The 22,738-nt window shown below is 46.6% G+C and overlaps 1 protein-coding gene across 1 annotated transcript in view; it reads right to left on the minus strand.

Annotated features, from left to right (window-relative positions):
* Positions 1 to 2,987: 2,987 nt before the first annotated feature.
* TSPAN3 (tetraspanin 3) overlaps positions 2,988 to 22,738 on the minus strand; it is a 192,921-nt gene continuing 173,170 nt past the window's right edge. The window contains exon 7 of the mRNA XM_085644042.1: positions 2,988 to 4,010. Within this exon, the coding sequence (XP_085500168.1) occupies positions 3,918 to 4,010 (93 nt within the window). The 3' untranslated portion in view covers positions 2,988 to 3,917. The remainder of the gene's footprint in view (positions 4,011 to 22,738) is intronic.

Here is a 22,738-nt window from a genome sequence, read left to right on the forward strand (position 1 = left end):
GATGGAACTCTGCACCTCGGGTTTGAAACCTGAAATACGTAGCCAGGCATGCCTACACAGGAGGACGCTGGTGTTAATTGCCCTAGAGGCGGTGTCAGCGACATAGAGGTCGCAGCAAATGAAGGTGTTGGTGATGGTTTTACCCTCCTGGATTAGCTCGTTGGCCCTATTCTTGTATTTGTCAGGGAGGTGTTGCATTATGGCTTCCAATTCATCATAATGTGCCCTGTCATATCTTGTTAAAAGCGCTTGGGTGCTTGCAATGCGCCATACGTTGGCAGCCTGGGACGCTGTTCGCTTGCCGGAGGCGTCCAGGAGTTTGGACTCCTTATCGGGTGGTGGAGCCTCACCTGATGCCTGTGAGTTTGCACGCTTCCTCGCATTGGAGACTACTAGGGAGTCTAGTGATGCGGGGCCTCTGATGTAGGTGGGGTCTGTAGAGGCGGCCTTATACTTTTTCTCAATGTGAGGGTTGATGACCCTGGCCCTGACCGGGTCTTTAAAGACCTCCGGTGCGTGCTTAATAACCCCTTTAAGTATGGGCAGAATGGAAGTGGCCCTCTGTGTAGTGTCAAAAGTGTCTAGGAGGAAGTCCTCCTCCACGGGGTCTGTATGGAGATCAACTCTGTGGTAGTATGCAGCCCTATGGAGCAGTTGGTTAATTCCCATTGTGCCTTCAGGGGTGGACGGTCTTGAAGGGTAAAGGTCGTCCTGCGGGACGTCTGGGATGTTGCAGTCGTCCCATGGGTCTGGGGAGCCTATAGGAGTAGGGTCCCCTGTAGGCTGGTCATCTGGCCCGTCCCCTGTGTCGTCGTAGACGACGTCATCATCATCATCCTCATCATGAGAGGGTGTGGGAGAATGATGAGGTGGGAGAGGCGGAGGAGGAGTAGGAGGTGGAGGAGGGGGTGAAGGCAGTCTTAAAGGGGAGGTAGCTAAGTCTCTTCTCTTTGGAGGTGGAGCTGGGGCTGGATTGTCCAGCGGTCTCTTTTCGATGCTGCGCATCAAATGTCCAGTTTTAGGGTCCTTCACAAGTGTTTTTTGTAGTGGATCGGGCCGAAATTGTTAATCTGTGGGGGGCCGATACTTCGGCGCCGAAGGTGTCGGTGCCGTAGGTTTCTTAGGCGTGGACTTGGCATTGGTTAGTTGTTTTGAACCGTGGGGCTTTGAAATGTTAGTTTGTTTCCTCGGTTCCGAGATGACTTTCGGCTTCAAGGTGTGGGATTCGAGGGCCTTTGATTTTTTGCTCGGCTTCGGGGATGGTGTCAGTACCGATGAGCTAGTGCCAGTCTTCGCCGCAGAGTGCTTCGGTGTAGGGCTCGGCGCGGAGGAGGAAGATGCAGTCTTCTTTTTCGGTGCCGATGAGTGTTTCTCGGCACTGACGGCAGGCTGGCTCGAGCCCGAGCTGCCGGAAGGCTTGATGGGCTTCTTAACCAGGCCAGAAAGCGAGGTATGGGAAGCAGTGTCTTTGGTTGTGCCTAGGCCCGAGTGCAAAAGCGTGACCGAAGCCTTTTTCGATGTCGTCGAGGGTGGGGGTCGATGTTAGTACTCACGCCCCTCTGTGCCGGAGTGATGTCCTCGACATCGGAGTCATCAGCTTCGGAGGCGCTGACGAGGCCCTCTTCGGTGTGCTGCTCTTCCGGAACATCGACGCCTTCTCCGAAGATGTCGTCGGAGATCGAAGTCGACGAGTGAGCCATTGTTCTCCTCGCTCGTCGGTCCCGAATAGTCTTCTTCGAACTGAAGGATTTGCAAGCCGGACAGTCTCTTGCCTCGTGTTCTGGGGAGAGGCAGAGGTTGCACACCTCATGGAGATCGGTGTGGGGAAACTTCGACCCACATTGAGGACACTTTTTGAATGGCGTCCTTTCCATCAGCCAGGACAGGAGGCCAGGTAGGCCCTAAGGCCTTCGTCGACGACCGGAACCGAAGACTTCGAATAATAAGTCACGTCGAGCGTGGAGATCGCGATCGAAACAATACCGTCGAAAGGGAGAGGATTGCGCGCTGATCAGAAGAACTGGAGCGGTTCCGAACTGGAGCGCGAAGAACACATCCGAGCCAGATGGCGGAAAAAAACAATCTGAGGATGGAGCCGAAGCCCGTGCGCAATAGGATCCAAAGGAGGAATCACATACCTTTTGACTTCCAAAGACTTTCCAAGAGGAAAAACAACTGCAAACATCCGGGCCCAACACCAGATGGCGATCTATGCACAGTGTGTAATCGGCAGCTCATATGCCTCGAACACTAGTATTTCACAGAGTGAACTGCACGGATGCGGGCATGAAGTCGAATTTAAGCAGGGATCACTAAAGCAGATATATGAAAATCGTTTTAAACTCCAGGATTTTGATGAAGTAGAGGCAGTGTTCTCCCACCCACTGGCACTACAGCTGTTGAGAGCCTAATGAGACTTTCAACAAAACTTTGTGGAGACCCGTGGGACTAAGGACCTGAAGTAAAGCTTGGAAGCGCATGGGTTACCACAGAAACTAGTATTTCCCTGAGTGAACTGAACGTATGTATGTATGTATGTCGGTAATGTAGCCAGCATTTATAAAGCGCTCTATCACACCAAGGGAAAAGATAGGTTTTAATTTTTTTCCTAAACTGCAAGGACTCCTCTAGTTGTCGGATGTTAGGTGGGAGGTTGTTCCACAGCTGTGCTGCCACACAGCTGAACGCTCTGCCTCCAAACCTGGAGGTTCTTGCTCTGGTGGTGTGGACCAAGTGAGCGGTAGAAGAGCGAAGAGTTCGTGACAGGGAGTGCCAGACAAATTGTTCCTGTAAAGGCAGAGGTCCAAGTCAGTGCAGGCATGAAGTCGAATTTAAGCAGCAATATGGAAGGGAAGGCACAGCAAACTAATGTATAACACAGCATTTTCTGAATTTAACAGCACACTAACACTGCTGCATAAAAAAGTTTGACAAATTGTCATGCGTTCAATCAAATAAACTTTTTAAATTACTACAGCAGACTCAAATGGGTTGTACAGATATTTTATTGAATTGGGTTTACTATTTACAAAGGGGTATATTTCCACATATTCGTTGCTGTTCCACACAGGCTACATTATTTTCAAATCAAATGAAAGAACTACAATAAAAAGTTCACACAAAACAGCGCTACACAGAAACAAAAACAGAACAAAATCATTAAATATAGAACAGTAGTGCATACGCTATACTCTTGAAAAGCCAGCTTGTATTTTACAAACACTAAAAAGTTGGAAAATCCAATCTTTGATTCTCAGAATGCTGAAATCTACATGATTCAGATCCAACTATTTTTGGGTGTCAGCAGTCGCTATTGAATCAGATTCTTTACCTGTACTGGACTTTCCATTACCTCCCTCCCCATTATTTTTCTTACCACGCCCGCCCCCTCCCTTGCATCATTCGCCCACACGCCTCATATTTAGGGGTAAGTAACACATACCAGTGAAAATGAAATTTAATTTTAACATCCGTTGCAGCACATAATGTAATTCTGGATTAACATTTTTCACATTGGCCAAAATAAAACCAAAAGAAATGCACATTTTACTATTTAAAGGGCTTTCACATCTCTACGGGTCATAGAGGTAATGCTCAGAGATACCCAGGCAATTTAGGCATGCTCTCTAGGCTTTTATATCACCCATGTGACCCGGTTTTGCATCTCAGCCATGGGATTAGAAACTAATGTCTAGGTTAGAAAGGCTCTAGAGGAGAATGTGAATAGGGACATCTCGGGTCGTTTGCGTAAGCACACACAGATTACCAAATTGCCCATTACCCTAAAAGTGGCCGCCATTATACTGTGTGCAAGGAGGACTTCAGCTATTGGCCAACACAAAGGAAAGCTGCTGCAGCAGGCCAGCTCTCTTCACCATCCAGAAACAAAGAAGAAAAGCTTCCAGGTACAGAATCCTCTATGCATAGGTTCCTCCAGTGATGAGAAGTTCATAGGCTGGATCGCGACTCCGCCTGCACAACACTATGCAGGCACAGAGCATGCCTAAAAGCTGCCGGTGGAAAAAGAAACCAATATTAGTACATGAAAGGACCATACAAGTGGGAGATCACATACAAAATGAATTTAATCAATATCTGCTCTTTGTTCTCAATTTACAATCATGGAGTGGACTGCACCTTGCTTAGAGGATAGACCAAAACAGCTAATGAAATAGCTATGACAAAGTGAAGTATCAATATTCTACTGAAGCTGCATTAATGTTGGTCTGATGAGACTTGGAACATATATACGGCCAGGGAGGGTGTTCATTTTATTGGGGCATTAGGTGTCCTAAACCCATCCACAGGGGAAACTTCTGTATGGAATCGATCAATTGAAGATGTAGCTGAGAAATAAGCGAACGTGTAAAGTGCGTCAGCCCATGAAGAACAGCTGAACCTTTCATAACACAATCAACTTTTCAGTTGCTGAGTCAGAAAAACTTCCCCAACTCCAGCCGCCACCCCATTTCTAGACGATTTACTAGACTGATCCAACTATATTACCGTTCATTAAACTGAAAAACACTATTGTCTTTGGGGTTTTTTGAGCACCACAGTGCAACACAACAATTAGTTTGAATACCATCTTTAGCTGTGACATGAATAGCAACAAAAAAAACCTGTTACCGCCTGTATACAAAAATATGGTCGCAGGAACAGTGGAGGGGGACATGAGAGATTGGTCTCCCTCCTGCCCCCAAAAGCCATGCTGCACACCGCCTGACTCTCCTTGAAGCCCTGCTATGTAAGAAGCAGACTCTGAGGGGGGCACTATCACCCTCTAACCGGAGTATGGTGCGTAAATGCTCTTCCGATCGTCTACATGCAGTTTATTTACTGTAGCCCACGCGATGTCTTGATATTCCTCGACTACTTCATTTTTTTATACTCTGGCTAGTCATCCTAGCTGGTCCCTTAGCTGCACATGGCTCAGAATGCTGCAGTTCCCCTTTGTTATGCCTCCCTCACTGGGTTTCCATTTCAGGACATTCTGCTAAAATTGGAATACCAGTTGCAAAAGCCTCAGTGTCCAATGCCCGCACATCTGCCATAAAGTGGTCAATAGCTAAGGATTTAACCTTTCTATGAGGGATTTCATAACACCTCCTCTTCTGCTAGATTACCGAACGTGTCATCATTCGTAAAATATTAATTGTGCATTCTCTTGTTTAGTGGTGAAAATATAGAATTCTTTGCCTGTCTCACTCTGTAGTGAAACCAATCATCTTGCTTTCCGCAAACTATTTCAAAATTGGCTTATCCTAAGCAATCTTTCCTGTCTTTTCCAGCAGGGATAGACAGTCTGCGTTGTGCCAGGCATTAAAGCGATCAGCTGCTCTCAAAGTGGAGCGAGTAACTCCTAATGAACATTCCATTTGGTAGGAGATGTCTACAGTCATAGACTGACTGACTGCTCAGGTACAAACATTGTTTGAACAGATACATAGATAGAGCAATCCTATGTCACTATAGTTTCCCTGTCCACACATTGGGGTGCTCCGACAATCCCGAACTGAATCACATCTTGCACATACCAGGAAACGATCACTAAAGAACACGTTAATTGTATGGTTATTGCTACAGAAGGCAACGCCTCAATGAAGCGCCGCCAAGGATGCTGTTCAGCTATCGTAGCGGAGCACACTATCAGAGGGCGTGGAGCAGGAACTTTTGCAAGCCGGGAAAAGCAGTTACCAGCAAATGGTTTTAGGAGCTCCTTACCGTGCAAGCCTTGCTTAGAAAGAGATAAGCCATCCGCGGGAGCTTCATACGGCTCCTGCATTTCAGGCTGACACTAGCCGGGCTGCCTTTGCAAATTGACCCCGCAAACATTAATCAGCTGTTATCGGAGGTCGGCTCCTGTGGCGGGCTTCAGAAAGCAACAAAAAAAATAGTGCGCCAGGTAACCTAAATAAACAGAAGTGAAAATATACAATTAACAGGGCCAGTCGCCATGGGCGACAACTATAACAAAAAAGGCGTGACTATTGGGACGATATCACCACCCAAAAGACATGGATTTTACAAGACACACAAAGGCACCAATGAAAAGCTAAAATCATGATTAAAGCCCACAGAGCAGATATAGCGTGTCTCGAAAGACAGCTCAGGCGTTGCGTAGGCGAGACCTAAAAACGGCACACCAGGCAAATGTCTAAAAAAAACACAACCCACACCCTGATCTGACAGACCAGCCCATCGGGCACTGCGTGATTGCCCTGTAGCCCAGTCTGACTCTGGAACAGAGGAGGCAGAGGAAAGCTCTCGAGCAGATTTCAGACAGCTTTTGCGCCAGGAGCATAGCCTAGTAGTTGATAATATGAAGGATAAGGTGTACAAGAGAACCGTCATAACTGCAAGCTTAGCCTGGAGCAGACTCTCGTGATCCGACCGTAGAAACCTGATAAAGGGACTGTGTGGGAAGGCCTCATGCTGAAATATTTATTCTGTCTGCACAACAAATAGAGCTGTAACACAAACCCATGTCCACAGCACACAGAAGAACACAGAACACGATGTGCCAGAGTTAGCAAGATAAATTCTTGTGTACGAAAGACGTGGAAAAACCGATGTAAGATGAACTCAGTTTGTTAAAGTTATGCTAGGCGTACTAGTATAATACTACATGCCACGCTGGGTCACCCCAAAGTGCTAAGGTGGTTAGGCTTTGAAAACGAGTCAACAAGTAGTGTAAAGAAGAAAAATATGAGGAAGAGGGGTTAAGGAACCGAAAATATGCACAGGTTTCAAAGTGTTATTTTGCAAACCTATTTTAATGTCTTAAGATAAAACATGTTTAATCGAATTTAGGCCCAAACAAACTTAATATCAAGGTTTCAAAATCATTTTGAAGACGGTGCTAAGTTAACAAAAAACTCTGCCATTTGCTACTGAGGCCGAGATTCCTAGTCAGGTGGGATTTAGCCAAATATTACCAAAGACAAAGCACTAAATGAACGACAGATGCACTTGTCCACCAACCTCACTGGCCTATCCAGGCAGCCAGCTTGAAAACATTTTTGGCTATAATTTATTATTAATTTGCCATTCAAAGAAGAAAGAAGGGCAGTTTCAGACAGTAAACTAATATAGTATATCCAGAATGTTGTGTGAATGGGCTGAAGCCAGTGTAATCTTATGGATTTTCGGGGCCATGGGCAAGGAAGATTTTTTAGGTCCCCTGTTCAGAAGAAATTAGGATTTATTGCCTATTTTCTACGAATTCAAGCCTTCATGATGCCAAACAGTAATTAATTAAATGTTAACTTTTACACAAAACCAGCCAAAAGTTTTGGGAACCCAAAAGTGCTACAAATAACAGCAGGTAGTGAAAGTCAGACATAAAGATAGACTGCAAGAGATTCTGATAGATTGAGTGGCAGAAAGATCACTCTACCATGGGGGCCCTACGCTACAAGATTACAGCTAGCCTGGCAGATGAGGGGGTGATACCCCGAAACCGGTCCCAGGATGCATGTTTCTAGTCCAGGGAGGACCTGGCCTGGCAGTTCCGGCTGGACTGTTCCCAAGGGAAGCAGGGTCAAGACTGATTAGCATATGCCCGAGCCTAAACTGGTATGGCATGGGTTAAAAAAATATAGATTTAACTCAGATATGTGGCTTGGGGTGAATGTTTGATTTATTCAGCATTCCTGCCATCATCTGTTCTTTTTACATTTGTCGCCCTAAGTGGAAAGGGTATGCCCAGACATGGGTCCTGTGCTCGCTACGCCACCAGATTCAAGATAGCCTGTTGTCTTAAGAAATTACTCATCAACAGGGAAATAACTGGGATCAACAGCTATCAGATAAATGGTGCATTTATAAAGAAGGCTAGCATTTGTATGCGTTTAAAATACAGTTATGAGAGATTAAAAGGTGGACATCACCCCAGCTTACTAAGTCATTACGTGGGAAACAGGTTGCATGAGGATAACTAACACTAGTCATGAACATTTTACCATCAGGAAAACACATTTGATTTTACCTGGCTTTTTGATTTTGATACAACAAACATTCATTCAGATTAAAAGGGGAAATCTGGCTATTGTACAGGTTCTGTAAACTCCTGCTCAAAGCAATGCCATGTGTTTAGTGCATACATGGTAATTTTAAAAGCAAAAACAATTTATAGAAACATGTTGCCACGGCTATTTTGTAATTCAATTTTAGCTTAATTCAAGTGCGTAATTTAGGCCTCAGGAGGAAATCGGATATTATTTAGTGAAAGCAACTGTTTACCAGAGTAAAGGGACCTGTTCACTAGAATGAGAACTGGGCTTGACACATTAATAATACTAGTGAAGAATCCATGATGCACACAATGTTTATTTCACTTTCCAAGAAGGGAATCTGTTTACGTATATTGGATGAAGTAACTCTCCGAAACAAGCACTCAAATGCAAAGAATGTGTTCATGTAGTCCAACTGGGCTAGAGATCTAACCATGGCTAAAATATGTTTATTTAAATGATTCTTTTTAATCAAGTCACAGTGGACAAGTTTACAATCTGCCCCACTTGTATATTTTCTTTGCACTTTGACTTTACAAAAGAAGTGTGTGTGCATGCCTGGCATTGAATGGAGTTGTTCCAATTGGTACATTTGATAGTTATGTTAACAGCATTTTATGTAACCTCAAGCATTCCTCAGAGCACTTGGACTTACAGAGCACATGGAAAACAAGAGAGGAAAGGAGATGGTAGAGGGACAGAGGAAAGAGGCTCGTGGATGGAGTTGGCTTCATCAAAAGCCAAGTCTTTCCACCGGACCACGCCAAGGTGCATTGTGGGTTGCTGGCCTGAGCAATTTGCAGGCGAGACAGGTAGCAAGACCTATAGTAGGACAGGGAATTGGAAGGAAAGGAACAGCAGGGGAGAGGAGGCGATGGGTGCCAGGGCGACGGGTGTCAGTCAGACAAATCAAGCCATGGCAGTTAGAAATCATGGTACAATCAACAAAATACAGCTGGGCAGGACGGGCAGAGGCCACGGGAGGCTACCTCTTCCTCTCTCAAGTGTCTGCCATCAGACCTCGTGTAAACTCACCCCAAAAGAAAACATTCTAGTTCAAGAGATGGTGAGCGAGAGGCGCTAGAATACTCACTGCCCTGAGCGATGGGGCTTCTGTAAGTCTACAAAGTAAAATAGTTTGGCAATTGCCAGTCTAGTGTGTCCTGGGCTGCCAGCAATGAAGGCCTCCACTTGGTCCCCTTTCTGACCGCTGCATGGAGTTTTTAACACAACCAGATTGGAGCTCGAGTCAGGGATGCTTTCAGGATATTTGGAAACACAACACAGATTGTTTAATCTCAGGAATTCTGAAGCAAATGCCATGGGACTGGTCTGCCACAGCCTAGCAGGCATCTGGTACAACAGTGGGGAGCCTTGCTTTGGAAAAAAACACAAAGCAGTTTGCATGATACCTCTCATGGCACTATCTTCTGACATGTTTTTTTTCCAACACGTCACGTCTCTTCTGGTGAGGGGCAGCAACAAACACACGGTTACCCTCTCCCGACAGGCATGTGCGTCTGCGAAGGGCAGCCCCACACTTTTCACTCACAAATGCAGACAATGCGTAGCTAGATACCCAAGACAACCTCCTCCTTCATGTGACCTGGTTATTGCAATTTCAATGAGTTCGAGCGTTTGTTATCGGCCAGCCGTTTCACCGCACTCACGGTTACACCGAGTGCCTTGTAAGACTGCATCGAGCACCACGCTGGCAGCGAAATATTACACAGTAAACTGTTTCTGTAGTGAAGCAGGGTGCAAACTATTACACCTGCACGGAAACTGACACATGTACAAAAACCTATTCTGCTGCAAGTTATAGGATACATAACTGTATGTAAAAAATATGTATATGCCACTGTGAAAATCTCCAGATGTTTTTCTTTTCAAAGCAGATGATCAGTGAATGAAGTAGGAGCACTAGTTCTATTTTTCACTTGGATGAACATGATAGAGTAAAAGACTAGGACCAGCAATGAAGTCCGTTAAATCAAGTGTGTTATTCAGTGCATCTGTGCCATTCGCACGGTTTGTAAAGTTGTTGCCATAAATATCAAGCATTTTATACCACGCTTCGTATGTTTAGCTTCGTAAAAGGAATGACAACGCAACTTCAAATCCTGGCTCTATTGTATGCACAGAAACTGGATCCCTCTCGCAGCTGGTCAAATTCTAAGAGCTCACTCCACTCCACTCCACTCATATTTCTCTCTGTACTACTCAGGTTTCTTTATGCAGGTTCTCTCGGGATCCAGGTGGCCCTTACCAAGTCTGTATGCGCCAGTCACTCTTGTACTATTTGTCCACAATAGGCCCTCCCTACGCCTCCCTAAGCCTTTGTGTTCAAAGGTTAATAGCAGGGAATGGGAGGGCAGTCACAGCACCTGCTGCCACCAGCCTTCTGAGCAGACTACACATAGTAGGGAAGAAACGCCTCAAACACACTCAGAAAGTGGTTGGGTTTCTGCAGCTGTCGCAGCTTTCCTGTCAGCTGTTCTTAACCTCCTTCAGGAATCTATACGATAGCAGACCTTAACATGTTTAATGAAGGACCCATTCCCATGTAAAGAAAACGTTGGTGTTTGGGGTGGGAGGTGGCATGCCTCGCTGAGCTATGACTGGACGCAAGTTATTTTCTTCCCAAGACAATTTCAGATCTTCCCAGAACAACTGGTGCAGAGGCTCTTTTCTCATGTGTTGATCAAAGTTGCCCCAGGGAATACAGCACAGTGGTCCATGCGAGTTTCTCAGTGTTCCCTAAAGGTGAACCAATTTCGAGATGCCAAAGGAGACTGCTTGGAAAGTGGAATTTTGCTCAGTGCATCGTGATCAGACTGACCAAATCTTCAGTGAATTCTTTGCAGCGAACATCAATGTTCAGCAAAATTCATTTAGTGGAATTCATTATTTGATCAACCCAATGGCTTTGTTCCATTTGACCAGGTAAAGGGAGCCTGTTGCAAGTAACCAGCTGCAACATACTATCCCAGTGATTAATCACGAGAACGTGCAACAAGTTTGAATTAGAGTCCACGACTATAAAAGAAAATGAAAATGCTAGTTCTGGGGCTAAATCCATCTAGCAAGTTCTACGGGACATACCCTCCGAAGACAATGGTGTCTTTTCTCCAAATGAAACACATCAGTCTGTCCACCTACCAGTGAACATGACCGGAGTGCTGCAAGTCACCTGCAGGACATTCTGGGCATCACTGAATTCTATGAGGGGAACTACCACACTTCAATTTTTGTCTGTTTTGGATCTGAGGCTCCTGGGTTGCAATACTCACTGAAAACCTCCAGTTTTAATATTTTCATTTCCCACTCATTGTGCTAGAATAGTGGCTGAGGCGATTTAAGCCATGATGGAGCCCTACAGGTTTGCTATCATTGAGTACTGTGCTATGATCACATGATATAGCAAAGATGTATTCACGCGACTACCTCATCGGAAAGGAACACTCTTTATTCAATTTCAAACACTCGTGCTTTAGGTCAACTTCACAGGTCACTGTTATTCACTTATAACTTGAGATTCATCTTCACTTTTTTGAAGTGGCGAAAGCAACAGCTGTACCAACTATGGCAGAGGTTCTGGGACCAAAGAAGCATCCAACTTTTCATATGATCTACCACAATCTTATTTTACTCAATTGACAACCCTATATCATACTCTCTCGAGTTTAAATGAATCTCCTCATATAGCAGGAGATTAAAGAATATACATTAGTATTACTTTCAGAGTATATTTGGAGGGCTTTCTTTGGAAGTGGTAGAAAAGATAGTTCAAAACTGCAAGTATCTAGTTCGCTGAAGTTTGCTGAAAACATTCAACATTAACTTGCCGCCTCCTATTTCTGAGGCCTCCACCACCCCAGCTATAACTCCCCGCCCCCATTCCCTCAACACCTCTGTTACCACACCTGTTTACCAGAAATTTACCTCATCGGACATGATGAACGGATTGCTATACATGACATTAGTACAATCCATAAGATCAGGCTCCCCCACAGATCCTCTTCCTCCAGCGAAGCTTAATACACTGGACCCCAACATTTTGGTGCTCAAGGTGGGACTCCTCAATTTATCCTAACAGGCAGGGTGCATTCCTCAGCCATAGAAACAGCCTATGGTTCTGAAACTCCTGAAGAAACCCAATATGGATCAATTACAGACTGATATATATGCTCCCTAATATGGCCAAAATCATGGAAAAGCATGTTAACAGACAATGCTCTGCTTTTGTGGAGACTCAAAACAGGCTTTATCCCTCACAGTCAGAGTTCAGAGCGGGTCATAGTACTAAATTTACCCTTGTAGGAGTCCCACCACATCTTAGGTGGCTCCGGGAAGAAGGTGTGACGACAGCACTGATACTGTGTCGTACGCCACGCTGTTTGAGAGACTGGCCATCCTAGGTTTCCAAGATACGGCCTTATCCTGGATGGCATCTTTCTTGAAAGATCAAACTTTCTAGGTCTCTCCAGCCAATGTGTCCTCTGCATGACATACCCTCACCTCAGGGGTTCCCCAAAGTTCTGCCTTAAGTCCATCCTTATTCAATATCTGTGTCCGCCCTCTGGCTGACCTGGTTGAAAGCTTCGGCCTGACATTTTCCTATGCAGGGGACACACAAATCATCTTCTCTCGGTCATTTGTCAGAACCATAACTCTGAGGCCCTGAATTCCAGTCTGGTTGCCTTGTGGATGAATACAAAGTCTCTGAAACTATACGGAGAAAGGACTGAGATACTGGCGCTAGTAAAGAACCCGCCCCTATGGGGCCCATATCATGGGCCTGAAAACCTGGGCATTCTTACAGCTCCGGCCCATAAAGTTAAGAACCCAGCTTCCTGCTGGACGAAAAGCTGTCCATGAAGCTCCAGGTTGCGAAAGTGCCTACTACCTTTTTTGTGGCCAAGAAATGGCTGCCGAAAATTCTTTGGATAATTCAATTTTCAGCTCAAAGGACAATCATCCAGGCACTCATCTTATCTAGATTGGACTATTTGGGAGCTGATAAAGGCTCCATGAGAAGGCTGCAAGTGGCCCAACATTTGGCGGCCAGGCTGCTCTACGGGCTCCCAAAAAGTGCATAAATCTCCTCTCTTCCGCAGGAGTTGCACTGGCTTAAGGTGGACAAACTGTTCCAATTTAAAGCCCTGTGCTTCTTGCACAGAGCAAGCTCAAGAGATGGCCCACGATATCTCAGCAGAATGGTGAAACCTTATCAACTAGCTTGCTCCCTACGTTCCAGAGATGTCTCCTTATGCACTGTTACGAGAGTCAAACAGACTCGTATGAGAGGCCCACCTTCGCTTACCAGTGCCCTAAACTCTGGAACACCCTTCTGCAATCCTTGAGAAGCTGTACCTCACTGACTGCTTTTTGGAAACCTGACGACTTGGATGTTTTGTGTTCGTATGCTCAGACTTCTCCTTACCTGCATCTAAGTGCAGAGAAACCCCGTGTGGGTAGCTGTTGTGCTATATAAGCTTTAATAATAATAATACCTTGCAAAGACATTACACTAGTATTTTGGCTTGTACTCTGACCAGAGCTTGCAATATGAAGATGGCAATGGTGGGGATGGGGAAGGATTTGCCTGACTCTGATGAGGACAACTGATAAATGTACATACAGGTTAAGTGGGCTGGACACCTCACCCGATACTGGGTTGGTTCACCCACCCACAGGCCAGCAACAGAAGCAAGTACTTCTTTTGGCACTGTGATAAGAAGGAATGCTTAGGTCCTGGACCGTCACTGCCCCATATTGATGTAAAGATGAATGTGTTAAAAAAGGTCCAGTAAACTGGCGAGGCACAGATCAAACCTCTTTAAACCTTCAATGATATGTTAATAAAATGTATTGAGCGCACGAATACCAGGAGGTGTCTTGGCACCAAGACTGTAGTAAGCCTAGGAGGAGCATCTAATTCTGAAATAACCATGTTTTGAGACCCTTTCTAAACAAGCATTTACAATGCAACGGTCTCGGCATTGTTAAAGTTAGAGCTATTGGCATTGCTCATGACATTATTTTTGTTTATGTTTTGGTTTTTAAAACATTTAAAGAAACGGCATTGTTATTTACAATGTCAATAGCTTAATCACTCTCAAATTAGTATGGCCTGCCTCCCAGGACCGCCGCCGCGCTCTCTGTTTCTAACACCAGATAGGAGCCTGTCCTCGTGAAGCCCAGTCGGGAGGGCGAATTCCTCGCCTCGGTGTGGGTTCTTGCACCTCCTGCTTGCGGGCTGCCAGTGCGGTGATCACCCCTCTCCTCGCAGCTGTGTAAGCCCCTCTCCGTGCGCGCTTGTACCCAGAAAAAACAACTGTAACTTGCACACCCGTGCCATCTGACGCCCAGTCACTTAAGTTTACTACAGATGAATGCCCTGTTACCTTATTTTGGAAGTTTATGTATTTCTTTGCATTCTAACACTTGCACACAGTCTCCCGCACAGGCGCTCCTGCCTCCATGCATGTACTCGGCGATCTTGCTTCACAGGTCAGCCCTTATAACCTCTGTTTTGCCCACTTCCCTTGTCTTGTTTACCATGTTTTTGGCTGCCTTTTAGTAGCCCCTACCAGATCCCCCCCCCCCCCACACCCACCAGTTCCTGCACGCACAGCTATCCGCCCGTATGCTTATTCTTTCCACATAGGCGCGCTCTTGTTACTGCTATTCTTCTAGTGTAACTATCCAGATTCAAAGATTTATTTCGAGCTCCCCATAAGAGGTTGAGCCCATCCGGTGGAGGGGGTGGGGGCACAGGGGAATTGTGTTGGCCTATACCTGTCTCTTCCCCTGTGTTTGACTCCTCAGTTCTGGTGTTGTCCTAGAGGCCAGGCCAGCAGGCAGTGTGGCGCGCACACACACTGAGAACACCATGATCACAGCTCAGATTGTGTATTTGAGAAGTGGCTGCTCTTGAAGTCTGCTTTTTAATGAGACGGACACATGAGGTGATTAAAGGATGGTCATTAAGCTATCAGCAAGAAACGATATTAGAAGTAATGTGTGAAATGGAAGTACTCATTGACGAATAATAAGGCTTTATTGTAATAAACATGGGCAGGTTAGGCTAAACCTGTGAGTAGAGATGGAAATGTTCTATTTTCTACGTAAAATGTGTTCATTGGTAATTAATTGAAGCGAAATTAAAGGCAAAAAATGTTAGACCTCCTACATATGGCCGCCACCTCGCTACCATGTTTCCAGTTCACTGCTTTCCTTTGACAATCAGGTGCGTCCTGGCACTTACGTTATTGGCTTGCTTAAATGATAATTTGTGAGCGTGAAAGGCACAACCTGGTAAAGGGTGACCAGTGGGGATGGAGAGATGGTACCCCAAAACTGCATTTAACTCGGACTTCTCTTTTGTGGTCCGTAAAAGCCTGTGTTCAAGCAACAAATCAGCAGCTGGTGAGAGCCTCGTTGTCATAGCGAACAGTCAGTACTCCCGTCAAAATCTACTTACTCCCTAAGCCAGCTCAATGATGTCATCACTTAGATGCCATCATCACGCAGGTTCTACTATCAGAAGGCTTTATTGTGCTCGGTGCCAGTGTTTTCCCACTATGCAAGCAGAGCACTCCTGCACGCGCCGCAGCTCCTTTGCAAGCGCGCGCGGTCCCTTCAGCGGGACTCCTTGCACATCGCCTGTAGCAGCCAGCTGTCACACAAGGTCAAATGCGAGGTGCAGGCAACTGAACTCAGCGAATGCCACAAGTTACCCCCAGAAGATGCTGGAACAGGGTACAGGCAACCCTACTTCTACTGGGCGTTTGGCCGTTTCTGTGCTATACGTACCTTTCAGTTTAGAAAAAGAGTGCCCAATGCTGCGGAGAGGCGCATTAATAGCACAAATTAAAGCATGCGTGTGTGTAGTAGACACATCTAAGGAGCACGCTTGAACACGATTCTAGCACACTATTAAAATAAGATGTCATTCTAAGATCTATTTAAAGATCACGTTTATTATTTATAAAATAAAAATAATAAATAATAATTTGAAAACCAGCTGCTGATTTGTTGCTTGAACACAGGCTTTTACGTGCAAGACCCAGGCTCTGCGTGATAAGCTGTGGTTCTTCCTGGTTCAGTCTTTTTATGCTGTTCGACACACGGAGGGCTGGAAACGGACCGAATGATCAACAGAAAATACAAGCAGGTATGTGCTCTCGCTTCATCGCTGCGCATTTGTAATTATCCGCTTGCAAGTAATTGTTTATACGTTTTGGGATGAAGTAGATGGGTTTATTAATCATAGATGTGGCGATTTTATGCTCGAACGTTTTAAAATGTCAAACATGGCGGGGAGGAAAGGGAGATAGTGACGCCTTTCTCCGAGGTCAAGCAGAAATGCCTCGGGGAAACGCAGAGTCATGTTCGGATTCGGGCCGTGTTTTTCTTTCTCTCCTCTTGCCATTGGCTGGAATGTTTACATTCCAGAGGAGAGCAAAAAAGTAAAAAACACGCCCCTGAATCCGAAAAAGACGGGGCTTCTTTGGAGAGACAAAGCTCTTCTCCAATGGCTGACCAGCATTTAAGAGGCCAGCCAATGGAGAAGAGGGAAGAAGAGGGGCGGGTTAAAGCCCCACTTCTAAAACATTAAATCTCGCGAGCGAGACTGCGCAAGCGCAGCCTTCGCTAGCCGAGACCTAAAAAGGTAAGAGATCTCGCACTTCTGATATCAATTGAAAGCGTATTCCATAATTTCGCTGTACCATACGAAATGTTTCGGCCTCCCCAGCTGGAGGTCCGGATCCTTGGAACCCTCATAAGTCTGGCACCAGTGGAACGTACCTGTCTGGCAGGATGGTACCAGGAGAAGAGATTTTCAAGAAACATTGGTCTGGTGTTGTTCAGGGCCTTGTATGCTAGGCATAGCGATTTGAACTGGATACGATGAGCCACCCGAAGCCAGTAGTCTTCGAATTTCCTTAGGTACTGACTCTTATTTAGGGACATTCACTAGTAGTCTTGCGGCTGCGTTTTGAACCATCTGAAGTTTTTTGGTATTGTTTCTGCATATTCAGGTAGAGCCTGTTACAGTAGTCTAACTTTGACTGCACAAGTGCAGTCGCTATGGTCCTTCTGGCGTCGACGGGGATATAAGGTAGAATTTACTTCAGTTTCTTGATCACAAAATGGGAGGCAGACATAATAGCATTGGTCTGCTGAGAAGGTAAGTTTGTTATCAATCAGCACCCCTAGGTTTTTTGCCTTCTGAACTCACTAACGCACTGTTGGACACTTGAGTTAAAACCAAGTTCTGGCACCCCTAAACAACTGTCAAGTTGTTGTAGCCCTGCTGCAGGCAACCCAGATTTCACAAGTCTGCATCAAACCCCTGAAAGTCTGGGGGTACAGGCATCCAGCAGTAGAGTGAAAGCCAAACACCTTTCCAACGATTCCCCCTATCAAAGACTCAAAATGGGTGGATACATTTGGTGAGTGTATGCCCTCCTCAGCCAGCCTGCCTGGAGGTCAATTCCTGCAATATGTCCGTGGCATCGCTACAACCATGCACTAGGTTACATGGTGGGTGACATCTTAGCTGTTGTCCAAGATGACTTATGTGCTATTCTATACCACATCATTCAAGATTGTTTAGATGCACTACACATTTGTCATCCACTTGAGCCTTGACACCATGGATAGTCTGGGTAAGACTACGGGAACCACTGTGGTGCATCAACGCAACTCATGGATGAGGTCCACTGGCTTCTTCGTGGACCTCCTGGTCATGTGTGGGCCCAACAAACAATGACCTAAGAATCAGGGGCAGTGTTCATCCCAATCATCCGCTCCTCCAACCACAACCTCAAAACCCCTTTAATGTGGGCTTAGTGCACACAGCCATCCAACAGTAAACAGGATCAGCTACTTTCTGCAGGGGTTGCAACAGATTACTTCTGACACATGGATCCTGCAGATTGACCCAACATGGCTATACCTGGTCATTCCTTTTTTGACCCACCGCACATGACAGAGTAATCGGACCACTTCTCAGAGAAGCATAGGTCTGTTTTATGCCAGGAAATGCGGTCTTCTTTGGGAAAAGAAGCAATGGAGAGAGTGCCACCTTCATACGTAGTGCCCAAGTGCTATTCCTATTACTTCCTGGTGCCGAAGGCAGGTGAAGGCCTCCATCCTATCCTGGATTTTCACCCTTTCAACGCTTTGCTGTGCAAGGCCAAATTCGAAATGCTCACTCTGGCCCACGTTTTATCTGCCATGTATCCCAGAGACTGGGTGGTGACACGGGGCATCCATGCCAATTAGCACATCCCTATCCTGCAGGCCCTTAGACACTACCTGCAGGTCACGGTGTTTCACAAGTACTTTCAGTTTGCAAGCTCCCTTTCGGCCTTACCAGTTCCCCTTGGGTGTTTTCAAGGGTGATAGCGGTGGTACCTGCCCATCTTTGGAGATCGTGGGAACCAGTCTTTCCCTACCTCGAATATTGGCTGCTGAATGCAGGCTCACCACAGCTAGTAGCTGATCACCTCCAGACGATGGAGAACCTCTTGAAATCAATTGTATTCTCAATCAAACTTTTGAAGTTACACTCGACTCCTTTGCGGAGGCTCCCCGTCATTAAAGGCATCCTGGATACGGCTCTCTTTTGAGCCTTTCCTCCAGGCAAATGAGTCCAAGACATTCAGGTTAAGATTCCAATGTTTCAGCCTCTGTCCCAGGGTCTCAGTGAGGATGCCTTTGCTTACTAGAATCCAGCATTCTGCCCGCCAATCGTGCCAGACGGCTCATGTGAGATTTGCAGTGGGTTCTGAAGTCTCAGTGGGCCCTGCACCAAGGAAACCTGACATATTCAATCCAAGAGCTGAAGAAGAGTCCAAAAGATCTGCAGTGGTGACTACTTGACCACAGCTGGTTCAGTGGCAGGACCCTCTCCCTTCCAGAGTTGATGGTAATGATGGATGCATCGCTACTGGGTTGGAGCGCTTATCTGAGAGAGGTGGAGATCAGAGGACTCTGTTCTCCAGCAGAGACTCTCCTCAACATCAATTTGTTGAAATTGTGAGCAAATTGCTTACTGTTGAAGGCCTTTCTGCCCTCCATCAAAGGATAAGTGCAGGTACTAACAGACAACACCACCATCATGTGGTAATGCAACAAGCAAGTCGGGGTGGGGGTGGTTCGGGGATCCAGCTTCTCTGGAGCTGGCTGAATAGCCAGGAAATTCCCTGGTAGTAAACCACCTGGCAGGGATCTTTAAACACCAGAACAGAAGTGTTTAGGTAGCGTCACCTAGCAAATCATGCATGGCAGTTACACATGAAGTTGACACAATGGGGAAGAACCCTGGCTTGATCTCTTCACCACCACCACCAAGAACGTGCAATGTCGGGTACTTTTGCACACTGGAGTTACAAAAAAGGCGCTCTCTAGGATATGCAGTTTGCCTGAAGTGGAGGAGGGGACTCCTGTATGCCTTCCCGCTGCATATCTGAAGAAGGCCAGAAATGACTGGGCCCAAGTCATCCTGGAGTATCAGGATTGGGCCAAGAGAGTGTGGTATCTGGAACTTTGGGCTTTAGCAAATGTCCTCCGATCACGCTGCCACTTCAGTAAGCACTTCTGTTGCAGCAGCAGAGCAGGATCTTGTATCCTAGCCTGCGCACCCTGCACCTCAAGGTGTGGAGACTGAGACACAACAGTGGCTTTGATTTTCTTCCTGAGGTCCTTGATGTCATTTTGGCAGCCATGTGCCCTTCAACGAAATCTGTGTATACAGAGCGCTGGGTCATGTATGTGGCTTGGCGACAGCCACCAGTTGGACCCGTTGTAGGAAAAACCGTCAGATATGTAGTTATTTACTTTGTTTTTGACCTTGCCAAGTCTTACTCTGGGCACAATTAAGGGATACCTGTCAGTCTTTTTTGAATCACTGGTTGTGATGAGTTTCCTAAAAGTATATTGTATAGGGTTCTGCCTAAGCCCTTTGTGATAGCATAATGATATTTAAATTTGGTTGTCACGCTTCTGATGTGTACCCTATTTGAACCAATGCAATTACAAATGTTCCCACTCACCTTTAAAAAACGTTTTCCTGGTTGAGATAAAATCCACACGCCAGATGAGTGAACTTGAGGCCCTTTCGATTCAGCCTTCCTACGCCACCTTTTTTCTGGTGTTAACGATTCAAGATGCATTTCTACTGAAGGTGGCGACACCTTTTCATGTTGGACAAGCCATCACCCTCCCAGCATTCTTTGCTATGGCTCAACCCTTAAAAGAGGAATTCTGGATTATTAAATTTATTTGCCGATCCATCACGGATCGGTAAACAAAAATAAAATGGTGGCCATGTTGCTTGGGGAATGCGAAATTAACTATTCAAAATATTCTACAATGCAGCCAGCTTCTGCAGTGGTTAGACTTTTTGCAAGCATTCCTCCCATCATCTATTTTGTGTGTTTGATGTACTGCTCTAAGTGTCCAAGAGGATGCCTAGATCTGGGTCCCGTGCTTACTGGGCCACTAGAACCAAGCTGCACTTGACTGACTAGCCCCAATCTGGGCTAAAACAGTCTTGGGTTGCTTGCATTCCAGTTCAGGTATGATATGGGCTGGCAGTACAGGCTGGACTGCTCCTACTGGAGAAGGGTCAAGACTGATTTGCACATGGCTGAGTCCACATTTGAGATTGCAAATGAAAATGCGGATTCTGGGGCCAATTCCATCTTGAGAAATGATATGTGGCATGACCTCCTAAAACAATGGTGTCTTCTCTCACACATCAGTCTGCCCTCCTTCTAGTTACATGACTAAGGCAAACTGGAGTGCTGCAAATCACTTGCAGGATGCCCTGGGCATCACAGACTTATTAGAGGAATTACCACACTTCACTTTTAGTCTGCTGTTGATTGGAGGCTCCTAAATTGCAATACTCGCTGAAAACCTCCAAGTTTCATTCCTCCATAGACCACTCACTATGTGCTACAGTAGTGGCTGAGGCAATTCAAGTCATAATTGAGTCCTACTGGTGTACTATCATTGAGTAATGAATCAAAGGAATGATAGGATAAAGACCCCTGACCTCCTGGTCAGGACATTGCTCTCCCAGCACGCAGCTCCACCTTGAGTGCCTCCTCCCCCGGCACCCACCGTTGTCCACTGTTCAAGGCCCCTGTGCCCGCTCTGATCCTCGCCGTGCAGCCTGTCCCCCTTACTGCTGCTCTCTGCGCTGCCTTTTTTTGCCAGATGCCTCTTTTCTCTTTATTTTCATTTTTACTAGTATCTGCCTCTTTTTCCCTTTTTTCTCCTCAGAGTTTCCTTTTCCCCCGCCGCTGCTGCCCCCGCAGCCCTTCCCCCTCCTGTTTTTTTCCCACTCCCACCCTACCACCGATCCCTACTTCATGGCGGCCACGCCAAATCGCACTAAAGGCAAGCCCATCTGCGCCCGTCCGCGGCCAGGGACCACGGTCCTCGTACCCGTCAACGCTACAGCTCCTCAGCCTCCATGCAGGACAACTGCAAACTCTCCTCACCGACCAACACCCACGGACCTCTCTCCTGCCACCATTGCAGTCGCTCTTTCACCCTCTCCAGGACCCAAGATCTACCTCACCCACCGGCCCAGACTCCACCGCACTCCAAACCCTGCAATGCATCCTCCTCAACGTCCGCTCCCTGCACAGACACTACAGAAATCTGAGACCTCCTCAACAGCACCTCTCCCAACATCGCCTTCCTCACAGAAACCTGGACGCATGCCGCCTCAGTACCAGACATCGCCATCCCGGAAGGCTACAAGATCCCCGAGAAGGACCGCCCCTACCACCACAGAGAAGGAATCGCTATTGCCCACAAGTCCAACCTCCGACTGAGCGCACACACACCGATGGGCCCATAGACCTAATGGAACACCTCAACTTCAAGATACAGACCAACCCGACCGGCACCCTCATCTTCAGACCTAGAACACCTTCCTCTGACTCCATCACCGACATCATCTGCCCGCAAGACATCACCTCAGCTGACTACACTTTGCTAGGAGACCTCAACTTCCACCTCAACAGCCTCCTAGACCCCAACTCCACCCCCTCCTGGACAACCTCCTCAGAATCAGACTCAAACAGATCGTACCAGATCCCATGCACGCAGCAGGATACACCCTCAACCCCATCTTCACAGCAGAAAACTCCTTCGCCTTCAGCCACACCTCCAAACTCCCTTGAATACACCACTGCTGCGTCCATTTCACCTTCAAATCAAACATTGCCCGCAAATGCCCTCACCAGCTCCCTTGCAGAAACTGGAACAAGGCCACCGACGACCAGCTCACCACCTCCCTAAGCAGCTCCGGAGCGGACACAGACGACGACCCAACCACCGCCACCAGTACCCTACACAACTGGATTACCTACTGTGCCAACACCATCACCCCCTCAAGCCATACTCCAAATCACACGCCACCGAACTCCGAGAGTCCAAATGAACATGCAGATGCCTTGAAAAATTCTGGAGGAACTCCAAAACCACAGCTAACCACGACAACTTCAAAGCAGCCACCACCACCCACCACAAACTCCTCAGGAAGAAAGCGCTTCAGGACAGAATCGCCACCCACGCACACAACAGCAAGGAACTCTTTGGCATGATCAAAGAATTCGCTCAACCCAACAGTGAGTCAGAGATCCCACCCTCCCAAGACCTCTGCGACAGACTCCGCATATTCTTTC

This window comes from Triturus cristatus, chromosome 3_1 (assembly GCF_964204655.1).
Source record: "Triturus cristatus chromosome 3_1, aTriCri1.1, whole genome shotgun sequence".
Classification (NCBI taxonomy): domain Eukaryota; kingdom Metazoa; phylum Chordata; class Amphibia; order Caudata; family Salamandridae; genus Triturus; species Triturus cristatus.